The sequence below is a fragment of the Elephas maximus genome, chromosome 5 (genome assembly GCF_024166365.1).
Source record: "Elephas maximus indicus isolate mEleMax1 chromosome 5, mEleMax1 primary haplotype, whole genome shotgun sequence".
NCBI lineage: Eukaryota > Metazoa > Chordata > Mammalia > Proboscidea > Elephantidae > Elephas > Elephas maximus.
The window spans coordinates 30,821,370-30,844,582 of record NC_064823.1 but is presented as its reverse complement, the minus strand read 5'-3'; the positions used below and the strand labels follow the sequence as shown (position 1 = coordinate 30,844,582).

Genomic DNA, 23,213 nt, shown 5'->3' with positions numbered 1-23,213 from the left:
ATCACCTCCATGATGGGATCTGCTGTGAGTAGTCAATCACCTGAAAGGAAGTTTCCTTGGAGGTGTGACCTGCACTCAAACACTTGGGATGTTTCAGCCTCTACAACTGTGTGAGCCATTTCCTTAATATAAATATCTTTCTCTATATATTTATACGTTTTACTAGTTTTGCTTCTCTAGAGAGCCCAGCCTAAGACAGGCACTCTCTTCTAACCTCTCATCACGCTTTCCACCATGGAAATTTCATCCATTTACTAAGTTTTAACCAGTACTTCTATATAGCCAACCAATCAATTGCCGTTAAATCGATTCTGACTCATGGCAACCTCATGTGCTTCAGACAAGGATGGATTAACCAGTAAGCAAGGTATGCATCAGCTTATAATAAAGCAAGCTAGGCATAGGCCTACTTGTATTTCCTTACTAATCTCTAGTACTCAATTTCACATGGGTTTCACCACAAAATAGGTGAATTGTGCATTACAGATTAGTAAGTAAGCACAAGTAAGCCTGTGTGTACTTTGCTTATTGGGTAATCTGTCCCTGGCTTCAGGGTAGAACTGTGTTACACAGGGTTTTCATGGCTATGACCTTTCAGAAGCAGATCTGCATGCAGGCCTTTCTTCCAAGGTGTCTTTGAGTGGATTTGAACTGTCAACTTTTTGGTTAGTAGCTGAGCTCTTAACCATTTGTGCCTCCCAGGGACTCCTAGCACCTCTATATAAGTGACTCAAATTCTCTCCCATCACGGCCTGTTTACTGAGCTTCTAAACAGGAATCCAATGAACACCTCCACATACATATCCTGCCAACCCCTTAGACTCAAAATTTTAAAAGTTAAGACACTATTTCCCCCACTGTACTGGTCTTTTCTATAAGAAACTTACAGAAAACATCATCCTCTAAAATAACCCAGTCTTAAAATTTCATTCTCTCCATAGAATTGTCCATTTCCCTTACCATCCACATCCAGTTAACTGCGAGGCCCTTTGCGGCTCTTCTAGTCCCAGTAACCAAATTCAGTCCCTCGTGTTCTCTTGTCTGGACTACTGCATTGACTTCTAATACCTCCCACTTTCGATCTCTCTCCTCTCATTATACAAACTGCTGTCAGAGTAAACTGTTGGAGGCATAATTCTGATCACAATGCTCCCACCAGTAAGAACTGGAAGTTTGCTGAATGCACTGAGTCTAGCCCACCATGTGACACAAAAAAAAGAGTGCTCAATAACTGTTAATTGACTGAATGAATGAATGCATGGATGGATGGATGGATTAAGGGAAACAACTTTCTTAACTCTAAACTGTCTCATGGTCTTCTGAATTAAATACAAGCTCTTCAATTGTGTGGCATTCAAGACCCTCCATAATATGCACTTAACAAACATGTACAAAACTTGCAAGAGATCAAAGACATGATGCTAGACCCAGTAGAAAACAAAAAAGATCCAATACGTCTTAAAACAATTGCCCAGCTTTATATTATTCCCCAATACCTGCTCCACTAACTATTTTAAGTGCCTGCCATTTGCAAAATATCTCCTATCCAGAAGGCACAGCCAAAAGTTAGGCTGGAAAAGTGTTTTGTTTGGCACAGTTTTTTAAAAATATTTGAATTTGAATGTGTTTGGGGGACAACAGGGGCATATACTCACCAATTAACCTACCCCCACACTAGGCCCACGTCACTTATTTACAATGCCTGCCTAGTCCCTGAGGGAATCGGGGTAGATTGCCATTGCCGCTGTGAAATTGTTTCTGCTCAGCCTTAAGGTTCCCCTTGTATTTACATATGCTGACATTCTGCTCCTGCTTCAGGCAGCTCAAACATCATTTCCTCTTAGAAGTCTCCCTCAAGACTTCAAATCATGTTATTTTGCTCTCCGTTTTCTGAGAATTGTACTCTGATTATTCTACTCTTACAGCATCTATCATATCTGGCTTTATGGTAATCATATACATTTTTTCTCACTCCTATAAATGAATGGTAAGTACCTTGAGATTATGTTCATTATCTTATTAATTTTGATACCCCTCACAGCACAAAACCAAGGGCCTCAGACATTTGAGGCATCCAATAAATGGAAAACCTGGTGGTGTAGTGGTTAAGAGCTATGGCTGCTAACCAACAGGTTGGCAGTTTGAATCCATCAATTGCTCCTTGGAAACCCTATAGGGCAGTCCTACTCTGTCCTATAAGGTCACTATAAGTCACAATCGACTCGATGGGAACGGGTTGGTTTGGTTCTGTTAATAAATGTTAAAAGTGAAATAAAGTGAAGAAATAATCTTTTTATTAAGGAAAAAAGATTTGCATTTCAGGACGATTTTATATTTTAACTTTCAGTTCTGTGACAGAGATGGAGTCTCCATTTCCAGGGTTACCCATTGCCATAGAGTCGATTCCAACTCATAGTGACCCTAGGGGACAGAGTAGAATTTCCCCACAGGGTTTCCAAGGAGTGGCTGGTGGATTCAAACAGCCGACCTTTTGGTTAGCACCCGTAGCTCTTAACCACTGTGCTACCAAGGCTCTTTTCCTGGGTTACTCTCTGGTAATTTTGTAAATACTTGCCTATGTATCCCCTGTATTGATAGAAAACTTGGCTTCCCATGGTCTGGGTGGTGCAAACGATTAACAAGCTTGACTAATTGAAATGTTGGAGGTTCTAGTCAACCCAGAGGCACATTGGAAGAAAGGCCTGGAAATCCATATCCAGAAAAATCAGCCACTGAAAACTCTGCAGAGCACAGTTCTATTCTGACACACATGGGGTTTACCATAAGTTGGAGTCAACAGCAGCTGTGTTTTTTTTTTTTTTTTTTCTGGTCCTGTAGACATGCTTTTCAGTCTGGCTTCATCACCTTCTAGATGCATGACATGAAGCCAGTACTTAAGCTCCCTAAGCCTCCGTTTCCTCATATAATGATAGTGCTTACTTTATGGGTTCCTTGTGAGAACTAAATGATACAATACATAGAAAGCACCTAGCACACAGTCTGACTACATAGTAAATGTTTAAAAATGCTAATTTTATTATCTACAATTGGCATTAAGGTAAATTTAAAATTCCCTAAAATGAATATAGGAAAATGTGATTTTGTAATTTTCCTCCCAGCTTGTATGGTGTTAAAAAATACATGTACAAATTAAATAAGCTCTTTTCACCATCTAAATCCCTAAGCCAATCAATTACTGTACTTACATTTTAAGTTATAATTAAATTTGATGATATTTACAACATCTTTTATGATGAATTCTACTTGGAATAGTAAAAGGAAGATTAAGCTTACAAAAAACTTTAAAAATGTACAAATTTTATTTGGTTCCTTGCCTGCTGGGTGAGATTTCCCAACAATTAGACATCTGGAACATTTCCAGATAACAGAGCTTGAAGAAACTAAGACTTTTGTTCCCAGAAATAGATTTGACTCTCTGCCTAAGTTTCTTCTCAAAAAAGCATAAAATCAAGATAATGTAGCCTTTTTGGCAGAGAACTGGAAGAGTAGAGCATGGTTAGATTTATAATATGGTTGCAAAGATCAGTGGACAAATTTTCCATCACTAGTTACAATAGCTTTATTACATTTAATTGGAGCTTCAAGCGTTTATATTCTGCCTAATGATTTTCCTTCTGCCAACACAGGCAAAGAACTAATAAATTATCCAAAAATAATTGGTACTTTGACATACTTTTTGCCTGAAATACATGCAACATTTGTATCAAAAATGTTCCTACATTTTCCAAGATACGTTTAAACTTGACAACATTTTAAAATAATAAAGCAAGTTTTCTTTAATAACTACTTCCATGTAATATAGTACAAAAGAATCAGATAAAACGCTAAAATAAGTGCAATAATTTGTTTAACTGAAAAAAAAAATTAAAAATCCAGTCAATGCAAAAGATGTCAGGAAAAATGTTCCTTATGATCTATAGTGAAAACCTGAATATCACTGAAATGTTTCAATTAAGCTTAAAAATCATCATTGGTTATTATTTTATTTCATCATGTTAAATACTCGTAACGGGCACCCTGAGGACCTAACATTTGTCAAAAGCTTTGCTAAGTACCACTGGGCAAAGACGAGCAAAAACAGCTCTTGTTGTCGAGGAACTTACTCTAGCAGGGTGACTGCTCTACTGGTAAATGGAGACGTGTCTCCAGGCACTTCTTTGTAGCATTTAAGATTCAAATTATTAATAAACACCTAGTGAAATAACAGAACCACTCAGCCAAATGGGCCTCACTTGGAGCTGCCAGTTCTCTTAGAGAAGAGTAAGCTTCAGCCTAATACATTGACTGGTTCCCTAGCAAACATCTAAGAAAGACATCTGTGGATCAGGGGCTGTTTTCCAGGAACTGGGCATCAGTTAGTTAGTATCCATTTTGGGGAGAGAAGGAAAAAATTCAGAATGACCTGTTTCTTCAAGTCTATATACATGGTGTTTCAGATAGAGGCTGAAATCTGAACTGATGCTCAAGATGCTCAAATCCCTGAAGAATTTTTAAGTCCTGCAAGGCACCCATAATGATGTGGCTATCATTACAACATTGGAGAAGGGAAACAGCCAGTCCTAGGAATAGTAACACATCTGCAAATTCATTCATTCGGCTTACACTGGTCAGCTGCCTACCCTGTGCCTGACACGGCCACTGCGATAGGTGCAATAAGGATGACTAGGGTAAAGTTCTTGCCCACAAGGATATCAGTAACTATGAAGGGGGCAGATATGTAAACAAAGATTTAAATTCCATGGAGACAACTGCTAAAACAGAGATATGCCAAATTCTCTGAAAAAAATTGTAGATGCAGTTAATAACTACAATGAGAAAGTCAGATAAAGTTGTACGTGTGTGTACATACACATGCAAACTAAAACTTCAGCCAGGCATCGGAGAATTAGTAGGAGTTAGCCAGGTGGGGTACGTGCAGATATGACAGGAGGATAGAAAGGCATTCTGTTCAAGAGAACTCTTAGATAAGGCAGGAGTTGTAAAAGGGGCTGGTGAGTCCAGTGTTTAACTGGTGAGACTTTCGTACAGTTGAAGATAAAGATGAGGTGGTAGTTTGGGGTTCAACAGCTAATGGTCTTATAAGGGAAGTTAAACTGTTTGACCCTAATTTTTTGGGAAAAAAAAGAACCAAGTAGAGGTTCATGGAAGGTAGGGGAGAAGTCTCATGATTACCTTTCATAGCAGGGAAACCAGAAACCAGGACCTCAAGTGCTGAAATAGCCTAACGAAGATGCTGAGATTGTGGTGACAAGTGGGGTACAAGAGGGAGGCACAGAAACACGTCAACGGCCCTATGGACCATATTGGTTGAAGTTTTGCCTTGGAAGGGAAATTTTTATGGGATTGTTAACAAAATAAGGGAGGCAGAAGGCACTACATGGAACATTGCATTAAGAAACTAGCATATTCTATCTGGTTGTTCGTTGCTGGTTGCCACTAAGTTGATTCTGACTCATAGTGATCCCACGTGTGCAGAGTAGAATCATTCCATATGGTTTTCAAGGCTGTGACCTTTCAGAGGCAGATCGGTAGGCCTGTCTTCCGAGGTGTCTCTGGGTGGGTTCATACTGCCAACTCTTCGGCTAGTAGTCAAGCGCTTAATAGTCGGTGCCACCCAGATTCCATTTTTTTTTTTTTTTTCTGAGATGACCTCATGTAACTTTAAGGCTCACAGTAGGGACATAAAAATTATTTTTTTTTCTATTTCTGGAATTGCTATTTAGTTTGTAGAAATGATCACCCCAGTGGATGGTTTGGCAATTTAATCATGTTAGGGTAGGGACCTAAGCGCTGCATCTGTGTCTTCAAGGTACCATCACGGTGCTTTGCATGTAACAGGCATCAAAGTTTGTGAATAAGAGTCAATTCTTTACATATGAAAGTTATTCAGTTGGATTTGACATCAACGTACAAACACTTGAAGTCCTGGGAACACTTACTCTGCAGTAATCCAAAGTAGCAACATATTCATAAGATCCTAAAGACAGCTCTGGCTTCTCATAGTGGTCCAGTCTTCTCCCGATGTGGTCCAGATGTTGGAAATAGAATGGTGGAACTAATAAAAACAAACAGGAAAGGGAATCTTTTGTTTTCATAAACACAGACAATTTAGTAAGTCCTTAAAATTTACTATGGGAGGAAAAAGATTTAGTATGAGAAAAGGGCATTTTAAACCTGGAATGCAGTATATTCTAAATATCAACTATTTAAAAAGCTTGTCTTGGAAAGGACTCAGGCTTTCTAAAAAAATCCTCTCAATCCTTCCACAAGTTATTGATGACAAAGAACTTTTATAATTTAGACCATCCTATTAGAGAAACGGGATAAAAGCAGTGGTATTTTTTTTACTGGGTGTTACAACCCAGGTTTAATTGTCCGTATTTAATTAATGCTTTTAAAAAGAACTTTCATTACTCTAACTATTGGAATTTTCAATATACCTAACAGAAATATACCCAGGTTACATGGACTATACAAGTAACTGCAATATCTCTTATCCTTTCCTTGAGAGATGTCTTCAGCCATGGTGAGTTTGCATTGTTATCTTCAAACGTTTGGGCTTCAGGGTAGACAGGATTACTGTATTAGGAAAAGACTACACCACTAAGATCTCAACTGAGGGACTCTAATTGGATTCAAATGTCTAAGAAAGTTCATTCTGGCAAAGACCTGGAAGTCATCCAACAGCCCAGGAACACTGATGAGTCACATACTGAACACTTGCACAAATATGGCCTGGTATCTCTGTGAAAGTGAACTCCAGCTGCCTTGAGATTAATAGTACCGACCATCAAAGCTGCTGCCAGTGGAAGAATTTAGTATAACCAGCAATGCTCTGCTTTTAAGCATTTCAAAAAGAACAACATTTTCATTTGTTAAAACACAAAAGTAATGTCTTTTTATAAAAAGCCAACAACTCTGTGTTCATTGTTTTTAGTTGTGAAACTAACACTTAGATTACATACAACAGGACTGTGTTCTTAGGTTGGGCTTAAAAAAAAAATCACTGAGGCTTGATTTTTCTATTTTCTTACCATATCATGGCCATCTCTTTTAATACAAGTTTTATAAATTCATAAGTATTTAGAGATCTCTGAATTTGGAAAATTCAATGTCTTGAAAACTGTTGTAGAAATGGAAACTGACAGTATATATAAAAAAAAAAAAAAACGAAGAGGGCCTTAAATTGCATTTCTGTTGCATTTAGATGAGACAGAGGACGCCACATTGGCTTGTAGGACGTCTGGGTCAGTGATTTCCACATAATGTAACCTGTAACTCATCCACATTCACATGTAATATATGAACTTTTGTTTCTTTTGAATTAACCAATTTTAAATATTTTAGTATTTAATATTATCCATCATGTTTTATAAACCAAAATGCAAGGAACGTCATAAATTATGCACTGCCATATGACACTTGTTTTCCTGCAGGCCTTTTGACCTTATATGTGTCCCACTGGGCAATCTCTGGACAATCTGCAGAGAAATAGAATGGAACCATGTGACTGAGCTTGCTGAGTTCTTTCTAACTCCAACAAACCTCCGACTTCTTTAAACCTAAATGAAGAGTGTAGGTGTCAACATAAATCTAAGGGACTCTGGCTTTCTCGTGGGGACAAATATCTGAGCCCCGTATGAATAACCCTGTTGTAACATGAACATAGGAGCCTCCTAGCAGTGGATACCCACAGGAACAGAATCTACTGAGCGGAGCTAGCAGTCTGGTGTTGGCAAGAATGCTGAATAGTTTTTCTCTACCCAGAAATGGCTGGGCCTTGTAAGGCTATGGGTGTGAGGTAAGGAATCGCATCAAGCTGAAGATCCTGAATGTGCCACCCACACCCAACTCACTGCTGTCGAGTCGATTCTGACTCACAGCGACCCTACAGGGTTTCCAAGGCTGTAAATCTTTGTGGAAGCAAACTGTCACATCTTTCTCCTGTGGAGGCAGCTGGTAGGTTTTAACTGCTGACTGCTTTAACCACTGTACTACCAGGGCTTCTCTTGGATGCCCCAAGTGCTGGATAAATTTCTGATCACCCTGCTAAGAAAGTTGAGGGCTTAGGTGAAGACACTGAGGAACCTGGGACTCTGTTAGAGCATGTCATCTGAATGTTTCAGAAGAGGCTTCTGCCTTCTTATGACATTTTCCCCCAAAACAATAGCACAGATAAATGAATTGTCACTGGGTTAAAGTTAAAACAAAACAAACAAACAAAATACACTTGCCACCGAGTCAATTCTAAAGCATGGTGACCACACGTGTTTTAGAGTAGAACTGTGCTCCACAGGGTTTTCAATAGCTTTGATTTTTCGAAAGTGGATTGATAGGCCTTTCTTCCAAGGTGACTCTGGGTGGATTCGAACTTCCAACCTTTTGGTTAGCAGCTAAGGTCTTAACCATTTGTGCCAACCAGGGAATTCTCCTGAAGTTTAGGTCCCATGATTTAGTAATATCCAAAGATTTGGTTGCAGATTTCAGCCGGGATGAGAGACGGAACAAGATCTTCCTTAGAACGAGAAGCAAAAGTAGAGAGCTAACAGAATCTGGTCTCACTGGGCTATCTAATTTCCACTGAGTAGATGCCACAGCTGGAGCAAAGAGAGGGACATCCCAAGAGGTCCATGTGACAGCCAGAAACCAATGATTCAACTCCACAGTAAGGCATTTTTCAGAACTGACCAAGGGTCTTCGTGAGAAGGACTGACAATGCCAGTCAGGCAGTCTAAGGTGGGCAAAGCTGTGAACCATGATAAAGGGGCAGGGAAGCGAGGACACAAGCAGTGCTCTCCCACCAGAGAATGATCACAGGGCAGAGATGCCATGAAGGCAATGGTGTAAGCAGAAAACTGTGCCTGAGCTCTACTGCCAGGGAGTAACCAGCATCCATGGAGACACGGCTCAGCGTGCAGCACAGGTGTCAGCTCTAATTAACCACAGGGAAGAATGTCCGTGAAGGCAGGAACAGAAGAAAACATGCAGAAAACTCATATGTTAATACTCATCACATAAACTGTTCTAGAAAAATTCTATCAGTATAAATGAACGTGAGGACACTTTCAATCTGAGTACGTGCTTTAACACGAAAGAATTAAAAACAGAGAAATGCTACAAGTCTAATAAATGTCAGCACACGTTTGACAAGTTTGCAGTTTTTTTCAACATCAGTGAATTCAAATTGGAATAAAACTGATAATAAAATGAATATGGAAAAGCCCTTTGTAATAATTTTCTTTCCTCTCTAAACAATCCAGGATTTATATTGGAGAAAAAAAAATCCATATAAGTGTTAAAGCCCTTAGTTATACATAAGCTTTTCCTAAATATTCATGAGCTCATATTCAAGAATAAGCCTGAAGAATGACAAAAGAGGGAAAGTTTCTCAGCTTTACCGTTTGTAAATATAAGAGGTGAAATGTTGCATTTTGCTACTAGCTGAGTCTTGTGCAAAGAGACTGAAAAATAAAATGTTTTCCTACTTTTGAGTTTTCTTTTATAAGAAACACTACAGCTTCCACGTGAGGCTCGTGGAGCTGCGTAAGGCCAGGAGGGGCTTGAATGTCCCAAATGGAGCATGTTCTGATTAATTTCCTTCCAATAAAGTTACAAAGAAGGTGGTACTTGTAAATAGAAAATTTAAAAAATCTATGCTTCTAAGCTAACAAGTGTAATGTATTTCATTCAATAAGGAGCATTCAATGGCACCACGTACCGTCATTCACACAGCTGCAAAATCCACACTGATACCTCCTTCCTCCTTCAATGAACTGCATAAACGGGCACATGTAGGCTTTGCACCTGTTGCATCTGACTGGTCCATTCTCGCCATGATTTACTAGGTAAAGGGGAGTCTGTAAGAAGCAAGTAAAATTAAGCAATAGATATTTCAGAAATCCTATGTAATAACTGTAATCTGAAAAGTCTTCTAATGGCAGTGTTTATGGAACTTCTAACTCTTAACACTCTCCAGGAGAGTAAGGATGCCTTGTTGGATGCCATGTGAATTCAAGCAATAAGACATTGTCCATAATATTCAAATAAAAATTAACTTAAATATTTCTCTCATTTAACAGCATATATTTATATATACCCAAAACCAAATCCATTGCCATCGAGTAATTTCTAACTCATAGCAACCCTACAGGACAGAGTAGAACTCCCTCACAGGCCTTCCAAGGAGCAGCTAGTAGATTGGAACTGCCGACATTTTGGTTAGAAGCCCAGCTCTTAATATTTACATGTGTTTATATATACACCAACTTGATGGCATCTAACAACAACGTTTGTGTATATGTGTGTGATGCGGGGAGGAAGAGAGGAAGGAAGGGAAGAACACAGGGATATAATGATGGCAATAATACATTAAAAATGTCCTGGATGCCTTTTACCACAGATTTTGCTGTTTGTTCATAGACTATAAATAAAGAGGTAAACTGGGTCTGATTTTATAAACTTTATTTTGCATAGCAGTATGCTGTTTACATAGTTTCATCTAAGTATACAAAATACGTCTTCAAAAATGCAATTATCTGTTTGAAGAAATAGGTAACAACTCTCATTCAGGCAAGGAGGCTGGTTCTGCCTTTTCTGTCACTCTATCAGCTGACAAAATGTTTCACAGAGTGCTTTCAACATGGCTGGTCATACTCTGCCAGGACTGAAAAATAAGCATTTCAATTTCTTCTTCCTCATAAACATACATAGGAAACCATTACATATTTTTTTAAAGTTTGAAAGGGGAAATGCTTCAGCATTAGAATATGGCCTTTTTCTAACTCTTCCACCTTTTAGCCTAAAACCACAAGGGTTCTAGTTTTTATAAATCTCCCTGAAGAAAACATTTTTAGAAAAGCATGAGAATGATAGGGTTTGGCACGTCAACCTTCTTTAAAGAAAAAGACGTAAATGAAGCAGACTGCTAGCTTTTTAATGGAGATCTGAAGAGGAGGAGCTAAGTGGTGAGGAGGTGGGTTCATAAGGCTATTTTCTGCCCAAGTCCACTTTTGCTCCCTACCCAGATGGCAAAAGGTCTGTTTGCATTGTTAAAAAGCAAAGATGCCACTTTAAGGATTAAGGTGCACCTGACCCAAGCCATGGTGTTTTCAGTTGCCCATATGCATGAGAAAGCTGCAGAATGAATAAGGAATACGAAAAAAGAACCGATGCTTTCGAATTACAGTGTTAGTGATACCATGGACTGCCAGAAGAAGGACCAAATCTGTCTTGGAAGAAGTACAGCTAGAATGCTCCTTAGAAGCAAGGATGGCGAAACTTCACCTCACATACTTTGGGCATGTTATCAGAGAGACCAGTCCCTGGAAAAGAACATCATTCTTGGTAAAGTAGAGCGTCAGTGAAAAAGAGGAAGACCCTCAATGAGATGGACTGACACGGTGGCTGCAACAATGGGCTCAAACAGCAACAATTGTGAGGATGGTGCAGGACCAGGCAGTGTTTCATTCTGTTGTACGCAGGGTCGCTACGAGTCGGAACTGACTCAACAGCACCTACCAACAACAACAACCAGATGGTCAACGTGAAGACTAATCCGCCGCTGAAGTTTCAGGCACAGAGGCCCCAGAGCAGAAAAAACAGCTTCAGCACAGTATGCAAAGGAGTCAGGGAAAGGATTTAAAAAACGTTTGGAAGCACTCCCTGTTGCTTCTGCACTGCCCTGCCTCCACCTCCTGCCCAAGGAAGCCAGACAGCAGTTAAGATTTTCTTACTTATGTATGGACAGTTCTAGTGCCCCGCTGGTGGGGTTGTGACAAGGACTAAATGAGTAATACATGTGGGTAATACATGAAGGCCAGTGAAAAAGAGGAAGACCCTCAACGAGATGGATTGACACAGTGGCTGCAACAATGGGCTCAAACATAGCAACAATGAGGATGGTGCAGGACCAGGCAGTGTTTTGTTCTGTTGTATATAGGGTTGCTATGAGTCGGAAACAACACAATGGCACCTAACAACACAACATGTGCAATAGAGAGCACAGTGCCTGGCACACAACTGTTGGACAAAAGGTAACTTATCATTTCTATACAGAACCCCCTTTCCTCCCTCAAAACCACTCAGTTCAGGAAGGAGTATTTCTAACTGGAGAGTTACAGCTGGATAAGTTTGAAATGGACTCTCCAGTTCCTGGAGGCATTTATTTATATAAATATGGAAATTAGCCAACTTGTTTGTTATTGCAAAATGTTATTAAAAAGTGATCTAGAAGGCATGGGATCTACCCTTCAGGAGACTGATACAACCTAGGGTAAAAGCTGAGATGCAGAGTAGATTTTAAAAACACTGTAGAAATTTGATTTAAATGTACACACATACATGCAAACATATTGAAACATACAATACTCTTTTTTATACCAACCTTTGTTTAAAAGGCATAAAATGGCAAATGTTTGTGGTCTTTAGCTGGTAAAACAAGAAATAATCTGAAGAGATAAGGGGGAAATGAACAAAAAGATGTAGGTAGAAGCAAAGATCCTGAGAACCAGGAATGGAGAATGAGGAGAGTAAGAAGTGACAGACAGCAAAAACGTAATGAGACAGTAGCCTTTTCTGAGTCTTCAAAAATCCAGTTATACATCCTGCCTCTTTGACTGTTCTGTTCTAGAGCTTCAACTTTTGAGATCAGAAGATGCTTTGAGAAGTTAAACTATGGAGAAGGCCTACCATTTGCCTCTACTCCAGCCATCTTTTTTTTTTTTTTCCGCATCCTCTTATTTTCAAAGCAGCAAAGGCTGTAATCAATTCCCTGAGAGACTTCAGAAACACAATATGATGCCATTATTTCTAGACAAACCAGAGGTAATGGAAGGGAACTGATCTAATTTTTATTGGTATGACTTGCTCAAAGGTAGGCCCAGCCTAAAATTACTGTGAAATTGTCAGCAACTAACACCTAAGCATTCCAATCCTGGCAGATTCAAACTTGCAGCCCTGAAAAGGAATGTCTAGTCATAAACCAGCGTCAAGCAATGACTGTATCTAGGCTGTTAAATATGCTTACATTTTCTCGACTTTCACTCTTTTGGAAGCAGGATGATGGATCTGTATGTAAGGTCTTCAGACAATTGTGCTGACAGTAAAGAATGTTAAAAGCTTTTTAACTGTTTACATTTTATTTTCAGGCAACAGGACATGGGCTTCTAAATTGTGCTGTCTTGTTTCATATCCCTCAGGCCATGCTGAAAACCATCAGAAATTTTTCTTTGCTCTCTCCAGATGTCTGCTTATCTGCCACACAGGAGTGTGCAAGAGCTCATAAACAGCTAATTTCACTTCTCTTCTGAATTCAGCATTAGTGTATATAGCTTTTTTTTAAATAATGCTGATGACTTTCCAAATTTTTCCCTAATTTTTTTTCTTACAAAAGATATTATATCACATTTAAAACATTTTTAGGTTTTATAATTTTGCTCATAAATGTACTCTGATTTTTTGGCCTCTAGCATATCCCTGTCCTTTTTATTCCCTGTTCTTATCTTAAATGGAAAAGTGAAAGGATAGAGTGACTCTAAAAACCTCCTCTTACTATTCTTGGTTCTGACCCTGTGTGACATGACCCAGTTAATACAATTTGAAAAGTGATGGGGAAGCAGAGGAAAGAGAATAATATTTAATTCTCTGCCTGTATTTGGATTACCATGGCCATGCCAAATATAATATTGGTACTAATTTTAATTAGAACACTTTAATTAAATAAAACGTATCTCTTCTGTTGTGCATGTGTAGCATCACGGTTGATTGCAGAACACAAGTCAGAATGTAACTCACTGGGAAGCTAGGTTCAGTGCTAAAATATCAGTAATTGAGAAACAAAACAAAAACTTTTGGTTACTTTTTCATATAAAAGAAGTAGCCTGCAAGATATCTGTATCAAGGAAAACCTGGATACATTGGTAAAATTTTCAAGGTCTTCTTATTTTAATATATTATTGATTTTCCAAACATTCCTACTATTACCTCAGGTAAGTAGCATTTTTATAGTAAGTGCTGGGTATACTGTGTGCCTCTCTGAGGCTTACAGTCTAGGGGAATAGAAAGACATTGAACAAGCATGTAAATGTATATAATTAAAAGAACAGGGTATGAGTAAAAAGAATGTTGGGAGATAGTGTTTCAAGATCATTAACAAAAGCCCTTTTTAGCCTAAAAAGGTAATGTTAAACTGTTCACAGAATGCATTTCCAAAACAAAAATAGATGCTCAAAGGAAATGAAACACAATGTCAAGAGAACCAACATGAGGATTTTTATAAAGTTTGAAGAGTATGTATTTGAGTTTTTGTACACATATGATCAAGAAAAATCTGACTACAGAGTCTATGTTTTCAGGAAAATGATAAACAACAGACAGTAACTAAATATTAAAAGCAGATATACCAAACCAGGAAAGTTAAGAAAATATGAAGATGTTTTTCTAGCACAGATCCAGTAGGTGGCACTGTGCAATTAAAAATTAAAGTAAAACAAACCCGCTGCTGTTCAGTGGACTCTGATTCCTAAAGACCCTATGGGACAGAGCAGAACTGCCCCATAGGGTTTCCAAGAAGCAGCTGGTGGATTCAAACTGCTGACCTTTTGGTTAGCAGCTGTAGCTCTTAACCACTGCACCACCAGGGCTCCAGCTAATTCATCAGCAGGTAACAAAACACGCAAGATGTTATATTCATTTTGTATAACTCTAATAAAATATATTATTATTGGTGCTAACAGTTAATGCGCTTGGCTGCTAACTGAAAGGTTGGAGGTTCGAGACCACCCAGAGGCACCTAAGAAGAAAGGCCTGACTGATCTACTTCCAAAACAATCAACCACTGAAAATCCTATGAAGCACAGTTCTCTGACACACGCAGGGTTGCCTGAGTTGAAATTCACTCAACAGCAACTGGCTGGCTTTCTCTGCCTATAACCAGGATACTGCTTGTTGAAAGGTGTCCCCATTGCCCCTCTGTTCTAGCATTTGCCCCATGATTCACTTTTCTTTTTTTCAGCACAATTCACAAAAATTCTAATATGTGCACCCACACCCACACACTCTCACTCTTTACTTACCTTCCCTTCTCTTCTAACATCTGTTTACTAATTTTGAAAAAATGCATACTTTCCATTTTCCATGTACTCTTCTCTTCCCCTTTCTCTCATTAGAAGTCTCCAGCAAAGTGACCCGTGTATTGGGACTACACAGCTGTCATCACATTACCCGTATTCTGCTTCACTAAGTGCCTGAAGGAAATATCTCAGCTAGCAGTTATTGGGTGTGGGAGAGACATTTTTGTCTACAAAACCAAAAAAAAAAAAACACACACCTGTTTCCATCAAGTTGATTCTGACTCATAGAGAACTGCCCCATAGGGTTTCTAAGGAGTGCCTCGTGGATTCAAACTGCCAACCTTTTGGTTAGCAGTGAAACTCTTAACTATGCCACCAGGGTTTTTAGCTACAGTGGCTCCTAAACCGGGTGAGAAGATTCACAGTAAGAAGACCTGACAAAATGTAACAGCCCGATAAAGGATCACATCCCTAATAAATCACTACGAATACATATCCAGAGCAGCAATGACTGTACCTTGTCAACGCATCTGGCAAGCAGTTACTTCTGGGGATTGGGGGCTGCTTCTTTTTTGGACCTCTCTCTAGAGGAGGTCAGTGAGCAATTGAATTAATTGGGAGATATAAGTAGAAGCATGGAAATGGTATGTGAAAAGATGATCCAGAACCTACGACGAACAACCACCCATTAAAAATGTTAAACACGCAGACTATTAGGTTTGCTGGAAAACAAGAAGATTCAGATTCCCAGAGGATTAGGCCCAGAAGCTGAAAGGAAAAGATAGCCAGTATCAACTGCACGCATTAAAGAAATTTCCATATGAAAGAGAAATGAGAAGCAGCTAGTATATTTTCTATTTTTAGGTTTACCAGATTTGACATTTAGTCAGGCTACATGGACAGAAAAAATACAAGTCAATAGGCTACTTACTTGCCAGTCCCTTTTTTTTTTTTAAACAGCAGTACTATTTTGTTTGACTATTTTTAAATAACAAGTCCAGCATAAACAGAGTACTATTTTCTGAATGCGTTTAAGAATATATACCTTCTTTTTTTTAAAGAGAAATAGAGCTTGATAATAACGCATTTAATATATTGCATTAATTATAAATACAAATCGTTTTTCAAGAATGGTATTATTAGTTGGTCTTCTTAATTTTTTACATTTCCAAAAAACTATGTTCTTGCTAGTTTGAGTGTTAGTGACACTTGAGAGATTATTTTCAATTTTTTTCTTCAACATCACTGCTGCTGCTGCTGCTGTTAGTTGCTGTCAAGTCGATTCTGACTCATGGCGCCCCCCTGTGTACAGAGTAGAACTGCTCCATAGGGTTTGTAAGGCTCTGACCTTTCAGAAGTAGATCACCAGGCCTGTCTTCTAATGCGCCGCTGGGTGGGCTTGAACCAGTAACTCTTCAGCCAGTAGTTGACCCTTTAACTGTTTTTGCCACCCTGCCACTAAAAAAGTCTATTTATCCTTGTTAGAACTATAACCGGAGCTTATATTGGACTTGAACGTCCCCTTGTTTTGGAAGTTAGTCTTTTTGTTTTGGAAGTTAGTCTTTGTCTATCCAGCACTGAAAAATCCTGAAAAAGTTTATTGACCCAGACTTTTCATGTTATATGTAAAATCATAACTATTTCCTGTGTGGCTATTTATATTTTAAAATACATATATATAATTTCAACTTGATGTTGAGGCGCTAACAATCCTGTGAGTAGGGATTACCATCTATGTTGTCCAGATGGGAAATGAAGGTCAAAGGTGGGAAGTAACTTGTCCAAGGCCTTAGCATCAATAAATGGCAGAGCTGTTGCTTGACTTCTCATTCATTCATTCATTCCAACTATTTATTTTCTCAGTGCTATAAAGGGGGTCCCTGGGTGGTGCAAACAGTTAATGTTCTCAGCTGCTAACGGAAAGGTTTGAGATTTGAGTCCACTCAGAGATGTCTTGGATGAAAGGCCCGGAGATTTTACATCCAAAAAATCAGCCGCTGAAAATCCTGTGGGGCACAGGTCTACTCTGATACATGTGGGGTTGCCATGAGTCAGAATCAACTCGATGGTAAGTGTTTTTTTTTTTTTTTTGGTGCTATATGGGAACCACTTGTATATTGCTTCTGTACAAAAGCATACGATTTCAGAGCCAGGCACCAATATCTGTAGTCTCTGACTTAAACCAAGCTCTCAGTGTGCCTTGGTATCCATTTTAAGTTTCTCTTGTCATCTCTCTCTCATTCTTTATAGGAGCTTTTTCTTTCTTTCTTTCTTTTTTACCTTATCCACCCTATTTGGAGTCTCTGGGTGGTACAAACAGTTAAGTGCTTGGCTATTAATTGGGTTTTATTAACTGTAAGGTTGGTGGTTCAAATCTAAGCAGAGGCACCAGGGAAGAAAGGCCTGGAGATTTACTTCTGAAAGAATGTGTGTTGCCATGAGTGACAATCGACTCGACGGCATCTGGTTTACTTTGGGTTTCTGCCCTATTTAATCCTCCAGATAAGCCCTCCCTCCACGTCTCTCAGCAGATAATTTTGTCACTTTCTTCACAAAGAAAACAGAAGGCCTCTGATAGGAATTCCCTTGACTTTCACTCAGTCATCTAACAGTGTCTGCACCCAACATTTCCTCTCCTCCTACCATCTCAGAGACCCTGTCTTAACTGGAACCATGTCTGAACATATGCCCCCAGGACTGGCTTAGATGTTTCAGTTATATGCCCCCATTTACCTTGTGCTTCAAAGCACACATCACACTGCTTTACTTTCAGTACCGCCACTGAACTCACAAATCTGTGCCTTTCAGGTCTAACTTGTTTACTATTGTGTCTCCTATAACACAGTACCTAGGAGAGTGGGCAGTCATAAGGTTTTGAATGGAAAAGCAAAATACCTATTAGGCACCCACAACTATACCGTCATAAGCCCAGGGCAGCTCCTGATAGGTGCTATAGCAAAAGACACAAACGAAAGGAGAAATCACTGGCAGTCGGGTCAATAAAGGCTTCTATTAAGGAAGAGATGGCAGTTACCAGGAGATCTATTTCCAATGATTGACAAGAGGGAAAGGAAAATTTTAGTCAGTGAGAATAACCTATGACAGAAAGAAACACATGGAGTATGTTGGTGGTTAGTAGGCTAGTAGCCTTGTCCAGTTAAGATGAAGAGGGATAAAGAGGAAGCCTGAGGTGATGTCAGGAGGAGTCTTCAAAGCCAGGTACGGTGGTAAGTCCTGACTCCCCAGGTTTAAGACACACACATAAACTCACTTATTCACTCACCTCAAATAAGTTGTTACTACATGGTAACAATTCTAACAGAAAACAGCTAAGAGATTTTACCACTGACTAAAAAATGTCCTTGCAAAAACAGGACGTTTTGGTACACATTTTGAAATATGCTCATAATTAGTGAATTCTATCATGTTTTACAATTACCATGACAGATGTTTAGGACCTCTGTGTGTTTCATTGGAAACCCTGGTGGTGTAGTGGTTAAGAGCTATGGCTACTATGCAAAAGGTCAGCAGTTCAAATCTACCAGGCGCTCCTTGGAAACTATATGAGGCAGTTCTACTCTGTCCTGTAGGATTGCTGTGAGTTGGAAACAACTTGACAGCAATGGGTTTGGATTTGGTTTTGGGTGTGCTTCATCATCTCCTATATATACTCAATTGACAAAACTCTTTTTAAAAATAAACCCAAAATATTTTTGAATATTTTAAACTAATTTCTTAATTAAAATTTTCACTAAAAAACTTGACTTTTGTGAACTTCATATAAACTTTATGGTCACCACTGATCACCAGGGCCTAGATTACACAGCAAGTTCTCAATAAATCATTATTGACAAGAAAGGAAGAAAACGAGAGAGGAAAAAACTGAACCTGAGGGAAGAAAGGAAAAACAGAAGTCAACTCTGGACTTGAGGATGTTTGCCAGTTCTTTTATTACATAAGATTAGGTCTCAGTGTGATAAACCCTAATAAGCTAAGCTTATCCCAAAATATGCACAAATAACTACACTAGGAGACCACTCTCAGAAAGGCCAAAAGTCTCCTAAAACAAACACAGCTGTGACCTTTCTCCACAGGTACTCTCATGCCAGAGGACTTTTGGTAGGAAGGTCAAATCAGACTACATGCCCAAAGTCTATGAAAGGGCTGCTCCTGCTAAGAGGGCACGCACAGTTCCAGAAGGGAAAATAAGTATCAGCGCAGTTAAGGGAACACCGTAATATCAGTTTTCCTGAATGGCAGTGCTATTTCATGACTGAACTGTAAACGGTAGGTAATGATTCTTAAACAAAAAATGGTCTGTTTGAATTGAGCTATGCTGACACAGCCTTTCAATTTATGGGTACATTTGCAAAGATCAGCATCATTTTTCTTGCTGGAACAGATGTTGGAAGCTTTTGAGTAAAGCACTCCTTCAAGGAGCTATGATATTAAGTAATTCTATAGCTGAGAGACATTTTCCCACATTTCTTTAAAATTTGACCTATCATACATTGTCTTCACCCTAAGGGAGAATTATATTTTGTCATCTAATTATAGGTCAGAGCCTGGTGGCACAGTGGTTAAGAGCTCAGCTGCTAACCAAAAGGTTGGCAGTTTGAATCCACCAACCAGTCCTTGGAAACCCTATGGGGCAGATCTACTCTGTCCTATAGGGTTGCTATGAGCTGCAGTAGACTCAATGGCAGTGGGTTTTTTTGGAATTATATGTCAATTGCTATAAGAATGCATATTGTTCCACAGATGATGAAAGTATATTTTGGACTAAAAATCACCTCACTCAAATATGTTTCATAGTACAATAACTGGTAGCTTTCTGTTCCTCAAAGAAAAGTTGTACAATACCCCACCTGAAAGATGAAAGGATTAAAAGTAATAAGCCTAGAGGCAAACTCCCTTTGTCTCTCATGCAGAATTACAAGTTGGCCAAAGTATTCACTCCATTTGTCTCAATTCTTTATATGGCTATGAAGACATCTTTAGAACACTTTCCTCTACGTAGGAGTCAAGTCTTTATTCAAATAACACCTTCTCAGTTAGGCCGCCCTGTTTAATCTGAACCTGCACTCTACCCTCCAGGGGTCACCAGCCCCTACCTGCTCTGCTCTTCCTTTCTCCACAGCATTAGATAGTTTTCTTATTATCAGGTTCAATATCTTGTTGCTCTCTCTTAGAGTGTAAGTTCCATGAGGGCTGAGGTCTTTGTCTGTTTTGTTCACTGATATATCCCAAGTGCCAAGAACAGTTAAAAAAAAAAAAAAAAAAAAAGGTTGCTTTCAAGTGGATTCGGACTCATGGAGACCCCATGTGTGTCAGAGTAGAACTGTGCTCCATAGGGTTTTCAATGGCTGATTTTTCAGAATTAGACTGCCAGACCTTTCCTCTGAGGCACTTCTGAGTGGACTCAAACCTTCAACTTTTTCGTTAGCAGCTGAGTGGGTTAAGTTTACTACCCAAGGACTCCTCTATAATTATGGTCCTTCTGTTTTACCTGTAAAAAGCCCCGGTAGCGTAATGTTTAAACATTCAGCTGCTAACCGAAAGGTTGGTGCTTTGAACCCATAAGCCGCTCTTCAGGAGAAAGATGTGACAATCTGCTTCCACAAGGATTGCAAGATTGGAACTCTATGGGGCAGTTCTACTGTCCTTGTAGGGTCCCTATGATTTGGAATGGACTCAGTGGCAATGGGAATTGTACATGTATTTTTAGAAATATTGTTAAAGAAGGTCAATGATGCTCTTATTTTTCCCAACAATGAATAATAACATTTAAAAGACTTTAATCCTTTTTTAAAACATGTTATCTCTCATATATCTCCCTCCTTTTCCTATTCTCCCCTCTTTCTCTCATAAATATACACATACACACTATAATACCTTCACATTTATAGTGAGAGGCAATCAAAATAAACAAACATTGGAGGGGGAAATAACAGTGAAACCCAAGCTAAACGTCAGAATTTTACTGTCCAGGAAATCCCTTAAGCAACTGTTATCCTAGTCAGCACAGCTGCTTTTATCTGCTAGCAATATTAAAAGAAAGGATAATTTGCAGTGAGTCCTCAAATGGCTATTTTTCATAAGAGCATGCACTTCTCATGTGGGTAATAAAATATGTTCATTTATATAGAATGCGAAAACTCAAGTCAATAGTAGATGCCTGGCTAAAGAGGAGGTTCCAAAATGCAGGTTCTTAGCCTTAAAAGCTGGGTTCCTGGTTGCCAGTTCCTTCCTTATTTACTTTGTAACTCTTTCAGCTTCAACTACAGGCTTTTGTACTTGACATCTACTTTTGAACACAAAGCAGATGCTCCATAAATGTTTGAGGATAGATCTCCATGGTAAAAATCTCTTCAAATTACTTGGCCTCAAAATTCTAGTATACTTCCATGTGTAAAGGAGATCGTATAAATAAAAACATCATACTTAAACATTTATTAAGCACAAAAGTGTTCCTGGTACAGTTTTAGGTGCTGGGAATACAATGGTGAGAAAAATCAGATATGGTCCCCACTCTCATGCAGCCCAAACGAAGAAAGACATTCATCAAATACCAGATACAAAACTGTAAACTGTGCTACATGGTATGAAGGGAGCTACATGAGGGAATATAAAGCAGAATATTCTGGAAGCTCTCCTGAGACACTAACTTTGAACTGAAGCTTATAGGATGAATAGGACTGTACTAGGCTAAAGGCCAGCATAGTATGCAGGAGATTGGGGGTGGGGTTGCGGGGGACATTCCAGTGAATGCCCATGAAGAACATTATGAAAAAAAAAAGTGATATAATTGCTTTTAACTTGAATAATAAAAACAGAGAAGACAGTATTATCAAATGACAGATACTATGCAACATTCCTTTAAAATGTAAGTGAACAATTCCTTTGTGTAAATATAAATCATGGAGTCCACATCAGTTTCCACTTTCTTCTAATACGTATGTAACTAGAATCACTGAAGAAGTATGATAGTATCATTCTTAAATGTACGCACTTCAAGTAAATGAAATTGCTTAAAGTTACCACACTTCTTCCCCTTGTGTATAGTAGACACCGAAAATCAATGGTTGCTGCATTAAAATAAACGAAATTTTCCTTGGAGGGATTTAATATTGTATAGCAAATAACCACAATGTTGATAATGATGACAGTAAAAGTAACTGTCATTTCTTGTACTAGCTTATTTTGCCTTTAAACAACTATGAAATTAAGGTATTATAATTTTATTTGTGAGAGAAAAAAGATCCAAAAAAGTAAAATTTTCAAGGTCACACTAGAAGTCACTCTAAGGTCACTTTAGAATTGGTAGTCAATTTATGCACCCAGCTCCATTTGACCCCCAAATTCCTGCCCTTATCACCACACACAAGATAGTGCTATGCTCCTCACAAAGAGTCGCTTTAAAAATCACTTGTCCTCCAGACAAATTTGGGCATGATTTTCAGGCATCCCAAGGAACAACAATTCCAAATTAAAAGTTTGCATAGGGCTTTCCTGCCCTCCCTCCTTTCCTTCCATCTTTCTTAAAAGTAGGATTTTGTTTATTAATTGTGTTTAGCCTTTTTTCAATGAGAACTTGATGCCTAGGAAACTACCAAATATAAAACTTTAAAATATTTGATATTCTCATACTTGATCACCGAGGAGACACATAAAGTGCATAAACTGTAAGCCCTTGCTTTATCCAAAGATCCCCAAAATCTGAAGTCAGAATCATGAAGCGAAGTATAAACGGTGCATTTCAATGATTCTGAAACCCCATCAATTATAAAAGGGACCAAAGTTGCCGACTGTACATGACATAATGCTATGAAGTTGTTAATAAGATACATTCCTATTCTAAAAGTGTTCAAATGCGAGAAAATGTAGGTCTTCAAATTGATGAAAATGATATCAAGAAGCCTCTAAAATGGTTCCTTTTCTGTGGTTCTCCTCACTGATGCCCAGCATTCTACTTCCAAGGAGCCTGGTCTATTCTCTTGGCTCATATATTATAGATGCCGTATACTCAGTCGTCAGTTATAGATGCCGTATACTCAGTCGTCAGTTATAGATGCCGTATACTCAGTCGTCAGTTATAGATGCCGTATACTCAGTCGTCAGTTA

General features: G+C 38.8%; 1 protein-coding gene across 3 annotated transcripts in view; it reads right to left on the bottom strand.

Moving 5' to 3' along the window:
* The window catches only part of SEC24D (SEC24 homolog D, COPII coat complex component), a 110,821-nt gene that overhangs the window by 44,179 nt on the left and 43,429 nt on the right, over positions 1-23,213 (bottom strand). For all 3 annotated transcript variants that reach the window (XM_049885427.1, XM_049885426.1, XM_049885428.1), the window contains exons 9-10: positions 9,740-9,878; positions 5,961-6,076 (exon numbers count right to left, since the gene is read on the bottom strand). In XM_049885427.1, coding sequence (XP_049741384.1) covers positions 5,961-6,076; positions 9,740-9,878 — 255 coding nt within the window. The remainder of the gene's footprint in view (positions 1-5,960; positions 6,077-9,739; positions 9,879-23,213) is intronic.